Genomic DNA, 7452 nt, shown 5'->3' with positions numbered 1-7452 from the left:
CTGTAAGTCGACCTAATATACACATAGGTCTGCAAGTCCAAGTCCCAGAATCCGAGTGCCCCCAACCCCTGTTCTCCCTACCAGGGCCATATGGAATTGGAGGCTTCAGAATAAAACTTCATATCCATGACAGTGTCCTATGATAGTTGTTATATTTCCAGTTCCAAGGTCTTTCCAAAGGTAATAATATGATCTCCAGGCTATATTCAGGGATCGTTTCATCCAGCCCTGAAATGTGGCCATCGCGGGGTGGAAGCAGGCAGCTATTTAAGAGTTCACAGCCTTGCACCAGGTTAAGTGCAAGGCTGTGAGTATTCAGTTAATTATTCAGTAAGTATTCAGTTAATTACAAGTGGAATGTAGGTAAGTGGAACATAATTCCTCAAACAGGAATTTGGTTAGGAGATGTGTACATTGGAAATGTGTACACGGCCAGCAGCACCTCAGCTTCTCCTTGCAGCAGTGTATCTATCTACATGACCCATCACCATAGTGTTTGGGCACCTAGGGTAGAAGTAGTAGGTGGCAGCATCACTTCCAGACACATTTGGGGTGTGATCCTGGCCCCTCTGAAGATGATGGATTGAGACAATGCCCCAGGATTTCACCCATGTCTCCCAGCCAGCACCTGCTTAGCTTGTGAGCACTGACCACATCCCAGCATGAATTGATAGGACGGCAGGATAAGTCTTAAATATTTTCATATTCCAGCTGCCTTATCTTCATGCCTTATCAGTGTCCTTTGGGCATTTAACCCCCTCACTGCTGTGTTCTGTTGCAGCTTTTGTGCTATTACACAACTTGGCACCATTATTTTGAGTCTTACTATTCCTTTGGGATGTTGGCCCTTGTAATAGCCCAGGTATGTGGGGCAGCAGGAGGTGCATTTCCCCCCATGTACCTGTGCTCTATGAGTACTGACGGATTTAAGTATAGGGCAGGAATAAAATGCCAGCACAGATCTATTCTTAATATGCTAACTCCTGAACGAACCAAGATGGCTCTGCAACGTGGTGGTGGTGGTGAGAGTGGGGAGATGCGGATGGAGACCTTTCTGAAATCAAAGCTCCTTTAGGCCCCACGTTCAGGAAATAATCCTGTTATGTCGTCCTCTTTTATAGGCACAGAATTCAGCGACAACGTATGTGAGGTTTGCCCTGAAGGAACCTTCTCAGCAACCAACATGTCACACACCTGTCAGCCATGGACCAGGTAGGTGACTCTGACTACACATGGCCTTTTCCCTTGCACCGACTTTACACGCTGCATTCTCTCCTTTCATTCATTGTTATTTCTTTGTACCTGAATTTTGTGGCTCTATCAGACCTGGTTAGAGATGCCCTGAAGTTCAGTAGCTGGGAAACGTAACCCTAAATCAGTAGGGCTGTGAGCTGTGTGTTGGGGAAATCCTTCCCCCAGGAATCCCTTTCCGTACCCTGGACACTCTCCGTGAGGGCTGGATTCACCTCGGGGCTGTTTATAAACGTGACATAAGATGGCCGGTGGATTCCAACTGCAGCCCCCTCTGCCAAATCCTCCCTGCACAGAGCCCAGTGACATGGCGGAGACACTGTGTGGAACCAGGTCCTGGGCCATACTGGGACTGGCCATCCATGAGTGTAACAGCCCCAGTTCCATGGCCAGAGAGCCCCGTGGTCACACAGGAGCGGGCAGGGTTTGCAAATATAGAGACTTGAAAACCAGCTCCTCCTCCTATTATCCACCAAGTCCTAAAGACCTTTCTGCTTCCTTGGCATGGGCAGCTGGGAGCCAGTTCAGCCCCTGACGCAGGCTAGGTCAGTTCTGAGGCCTACCAGGGGCCACGACCCCCTAGAGACCACTAATGGGGGGCAGAACTGCCCTGACCCTGCCCCCTCCCTGGGCCAATCCATCTCTGGCCTGCCCCAGGTGAGGTCCCATCCCAACCGCACAGCCCATCTGTCTCACAAACAGTGCAAAGGGGCTGTAGAGCAATGGTGAATCTCGCCCTTCGGCTCAGTTAGGGTTTGCTCTGCAATGGATGATTGTCACCAAGACAGTGAGAAGGCTGTGGATAAGCTGACACGTTTAATAACATGTCTTCCTTCATCTTAGGTGTGAAGAGGAAGGGATGAGAGAACAAAAGGCCGGGACAGCCACTTCTGATGCAGTTTGTGTACAAAGAGGCCTTTCTACCACAGCGATAGCAGTACTAATAGTCCTTGCTCTCTCACTTTTATCTGCATTTGCTGGAACAGCGTTCTTTTTTTGGTGGAAGAAGAAGAGGAAATATGGATTAACACGTAAGTCAGAAAAGCGTGGGACCTGTGAAACCTGTCAAAGGGTCTCTAAAGGGGTCAGACTGGCAGAGTTCGTATTTGGCACATTGGTCTTTGTTTCACCCTGGAACATGCCAACCTGTAACTGTAATTGCCTCTTCAAACCGAGAATCCCTGTGAGAATCTAAATCTGGGTGGCCAACCTGAGCCTGAGAAGGAGCCAGAATTTACTAATGTACATTGCCAAAGAGCCACAGTAATAAGTCAGCAGCCCCCCCATCAGCTCCCAGCCGATCAGCGCCTCCCCCTCCCTCCCCGCACCTCCCGATCAGCTGTTTCATGGCATGCAGGAGGCTCTGTGGGGAGGAGCAAGGGAACGGCAGGCTCAGGGGAGGGGGTAGGAAGGGGTGGAGTGGGGGCAGGGCCTGTGGCAGAGCCAGGGGTTGAGCAGTGAGCACCCCCCGGCACATTGGAAAGTTGGCGCCTGTAGCTCCAGCCCCGGAGTCGGTGCCTATACAAGGAGCCGCATATTAACTTCTGAAGAGCCGCATGTGGCTCCGGAGCCACAGGTTGGCCACCCCTGGTCGAAATCTGCCTTCTTTAAATCTATGCCTTCAGGATCCGCTGGCCCTAAATTTGACCTACTTTACGGGGTGAACTGGCTGGTCCCAGGCCAGGGTGCTGTGCTATTACACCAGCTGCAGTGGACATGCCCCCTCCCCAACTCGTGTCCTAAACTGGTCTTTTTCCCAGGTCAGATTCCCCAGTGGCTAGAAATACCAGCTCTTCACATTCTCCAAGCAACCTGGACCAGTTCTCCCCTGCTTATGATCTTTCCCACTTGTATCTAATACGTACTTACAAAGTTCCCTTTTCATTGGCTGGGGGAGCAGTGATGTTAATGGAACGGGAGTTTGGGCTCTACTCAGAACCTCCTACTGTTGCAGAAATAAGCATCTCAGTTTTGCCCCATCATTTATCCACCAAGAGAAGAATATGTTCTCAGGTCCAAGAGAGAACGTTGTTTACTGGTTCTTGCTGGGGACTGGGAATCAGGACGCCTGGATAATATTCTCAGCTCTGCCAATGACCAGAGGTGTGAATTTTGGCTAATTGCTCAATTTCCCTGTGCCATAGTGTAGCTGTTTGACATAATGCCCACATTATAGGATTGTGTGGTTTGCTGTTTGCAAAACTCTTTGAGATCCTTAGAGGTTAGGTGCTGTATAAATGCTGAGCATTGTTAGACCCTAAAATCACATTGGATTAGCATTGTCACCTAACCACCTTCCTCTCCCAGCGGGGCGATTCCTCAAGATGCTGCTAAGTGTAGTGCAAAGCGCAGTTACTGCACCGTGGGGCCATGTTCTGTGGATGTTCACACGCAAGGCCCCACTGAATTGCAGAGAGCTGTGCATGCGTCTAAGGGCAGGACTTAGCCCGGGGACATTAATACAGAAACACATTAATACAAAATGCACCAGACTGTTTTCTGATGAGATTGCTTCTTTTTCTTTGCAGCTGCACAGGAGACAGGGGTGAGTTGTCTGGTCTTTTATTTACTATGCACAAGCACCTGGCGCAGGGGTTGCTGGATGGTATGAGGGTCTCTGCCATGCCTATGGCTGCTTGCCACAGGAGTCTCTGAGAACAAGTGTGTGTTTGCGTAAACTCTGAAGTCCCCGCTGGTCAAGTGAGATTAGCACCAGGGGCTCTGAAATCAGGAGACCTGGGTTCTATTCCCAACTCTGTCACTGAGTCCCTATGGGACTAGGGAACAAGTCTCTTAAACAATATGGTCTAGATCAGGGGGCAGCAACCTTTCAGAAGTGGTGTGCCGAATCTTCATTTATTCACTCTAATTTAAGGTTTTGCGTGCCAGTAATACATTTTAACATTTTTAGAAGGTCTCTTTCTATAAGTCTATAATATATAACTAAACTATTGTTGTATGTAAAGTAAATAAGGTTTTTAAAATGTTTAAGAAGCTTCATTTAAAATTAAATTAAAATGCAGAGCCCCCCGGACTGGTGGCCAGGACCCAGGCAGTGTGAGTGTCACTGAAAATCAGCTCGCGTGCCATAGGTTGCCTACCCCTGGTCCAGATCCTCAAAGGTATTTAATGTCCATTGATTTTTAAAGGTATTCAGGCCCCTGATTTCAATGGAAGTTAGGAACCTAAATATCTTGGAGGGTCTGGGTCAATGTGCCTTACTGTCTGCATCTGTAAAATGGGAAAAATACCTTAGGGGGTACTGTGATGGGTTGGATCACAGAAACCCCCTTGGGAGCTGCCACCCGATGTACCAAGACTACCCCTGCTCCTGTTTTCCCTGCCAGCTCAGGACTCCAGCACCCTGTCTTGCTGAGCCAGACACTCCCGTCTGCTCCAACACAGACCCAGGGTCTGAATCACTTGCCCCAAAGCTGCAAGCTTACCTAAAAACAGCTCACAGAAGTGTGCTTGTCTTTAGCCCTCAGATGCCCAACTCCCAATGGGGTCTAAACCCAAATAAAGCCATTTTACCCTGCATAAAGCTTAGTTAATACTTAGTATACTATTAACTAAGCTTTATGCTTAGTATACTTAGTATACCCTGCATACTCTCAGTTAATTAATAAGTAAAAAGTGATTTTATTAAATACAGAAAGTAGTATTTAAGTGGTTCCAAGTAGTAACAGACAGAACAAAGTAAGTCACCAAGCAAAATAAAATAAAATGCCCAAATCTATGTCTAATCAAACTAAATACAGATAAGATCCTCACCAGTTCCAGAATGCTCCCTTTTACAGGCTAATCTCCTTTTAGCCTGGATCCAGCAATCACTCACACCCCCTGTAGTTACTGTCCTTTGTTTCAGTTTCCTTTAAGTATTCTGGGGGGGGTGGAGAGGCTCCTTCTTTAGCCAGCTGAAGACAAAATGGAGGGGTCTCCCACGAGTTTAAATAGACTTTCTCTTGTGGGTGGAGATCCCCCTCCCCCCCACTCCTATGCAAAGTCCAGCTCCAAGATGGAGTTCTGGAGTCACCTGGGCAAGTCACATGTCCCTGCATGACTCAGTCTTTACAGGCTGAAGCCATTGTCCACATGGTATCTTGTATGTCTCCAGGAAGACTTCTTATGTGGATTGGAGCATTCCAAGATGCATTGTTCCCCAAGTGCTTCCTGGGTCCTGGCCGCCGCCCCCGCTCAGCCCGCTGCCAGCCTGGGTGAACGGAACCCCAGGCCGGCAGTGGGCTGAGCGGGGCCAGCGCCTGGAACCTGGCTGGCAGGAGCCGGCGGACGGAACCCCAGACCAGCGGCAGGCTGAGATCAGCCCACCACCAGTTTGGGTACTGTCCGCTGGTGTAGTGCATTAAATTTTTCCCCGTAGGAATGTGCTATTTGCGGAGCACCAGGACTGGCAGTCATAAGTAGTACACCGTAAGTAGCACATTCCTATGGGGAGCAATTTAATACACTACATCTGGCCCTGCTCAGCCCGCTGATGGTCTGGAGTTCTCAAAATATGTTCTCGCACCCCTAATAAAAAATTATACTACAATTAGCTTAAAAACTTGAAAACTTAAAAACTTTGTATATTACAGTAATCGTTAAATGTATAATGTTAATAAATGCATAGGTTTGATGAAACAAAGTAGTTGTACTTATGTGCCTGTGCTTAATTTGTGTTTTCGATGATTTACCTTCTAAAAAAATCTCGCATGTCTCGCACCTCCAGAAAGGGCATCTCGCACCCCCAGAACCACTGCACTAAACTGATAGGATCTGCATTTTAATTTAATTTTAAGTGAAGCTTCTTAAACATTTTAAAACCTTGTTTACTTTACATACAACAATAGTTTAGTTATATATTATAGACTTATAGAAAGAGACCTTCTAAAAACGTTAAAATGTATTACTGGCACACGAAACCTTAAATCAGAGTGAATAAATGGCACAGCACTTCTGAAAGGTTGCCAACCCCTGACTTACACTTTTGTTCTAAGTGGGGAACGACGTTAATAAGTATTATAATACTTCATAATGAATAAGAAAACTAATTCTAAGAGAACTCTAGCAGGTGCTAGGAAAATGTACTGGCCATTTGATTGATAGTACCTGAATGTTCATCATCTCTTTGTTTTACTTTGTCATATTTTAAAGGGTGAGCTAAACGAAGAGGTTGCGGAAAATCTGATACAGACTAATAAAAAAAGGACTGATGCAGCCCTCCCTGTTCAGGAAACTACTAAAAACTCTGGCACATCCACCCTTCACAGCACCCGAACAAACACAGGCAAGAGCCGATGCACTTTTTCAAAGTTGGGGAAGAGAGAAAACCATTTGTCAGCCCTGCAAGTGAGAGAGGAGGAACATGGAGAGGAGTCTCTCCTACAGACCTAGGGAAATGGCCACCAGCCTGGATTCTTCTGAAGGCTCAGGACTACTCTAGAAAAAGCTGAATGATCAAGGACCAAAAAATCGATCAGAGTTTAGTGATTGGAGGCTTCTGAAAATCCCTCTTGACTGGATTCTAATGATCATCATCACTGTAACTTTAGGCCTTGGCTACACTTGCAGCTGTACAGCGCTGTGAGGTAAACCTGTCTTCGTACAGCTGAGTAGGGAAAAGCGCTGCAGTCTGTCCACACTGACAGCTGCCAGCGCAGTGGCATGGTCACACTTGCAACATTTGCAGCTGTGCTGGGAGCGGTGCATTATGGGCAGCTATCCCAGCATTCATGTGGCTGCAACGTGCTTTTCAAAACGGGGGGAGGTGGGGTGGAGTGGAGTGTGACAGGGAGTGTGGGGGGGAGAGAGTGCTTTTTGGAGTGTGTCAGCTCTCTATTTTGCAAGTTCCGAACTCCCGGCCCCCTGCTCATTCATTTACTCACTCAAAGCAAACAGCAAACTGTTTGCTTTTTCTCTGTGGTACGAGCTTTGAAACCGGCACTTCCGCATTCCTGCAGCCAGTCACAACAATGGAGAGGATTGGCCACTTGACAAGGTGACTAGTACAGCGCTGCAAGCGTTTATACTCACACCCGTGAGTCGTAGCCACTCCGCTGTATCTCTTATGCTTCTCGGGGAGGTGGAGTACCTGCAGCGGTGTACCCAGAGAGATACAGCACTGTAAGTGCCCTGCCAGTGTGGACAGGGAGTGAGTTACAGCATTGGGGGAGGCTTTACAGCACTGTAACTCGCAAGTGT

General features: G+C 47.7%; 1 protein-coding gene across 1 annotated transcript in view; it reads left to right on the top strand.

Annotated features, from left to right (window-relative positions):
• The window catches only part of TNFRSF14 (TNF receptor superfamily member 14), a 16802-nt gene extending 10086 nt beyond the window's left edge, over positions 1-6716 (top strand). Inside the window, exons 4-8 of the mRNA XM_026660104.2 lie at positions 162-180; positions 1122-1212; positions 2095-2282; positions 3780-3796; positions 6406-6716. Of these exons, the coding sequence (XP_026515889.1) occupies positions 162-180; positions 1122-1212; positions 2095-2282; positions 3780-3796; positions 6406-6645 (555 nt within the window). The 3' untranslated portion in view covers positions 6646-6716. The remainder of the gene's footprint in view (positions 1-161; positions 181-1121; positions 1213-2094; positions 2283-3779; positions 3797-6405) is intronic.
• The last annotated feature ends 736 nt before the right edge of the window (positions 6717-7452 follow it).

This window comes from Terrapene carolina, unplaced genomic scaffold (assembly GCF_002925995.2).
Source record: "Terrapene carolina triunguis isolate 2854851 unplaced genomic scaffold, T_m_triunguis-2.0 Scaffold714, whole genome shotgun sequence".
Lineage (NCBI taxonomy): Eukaryota > Metazoa > Chordata > Testudines > Emydidae > Terrapene > Terrapene triunguis.
This window is presented reverse-complemented; position numbering and strand designations above follow the sequence as displayed.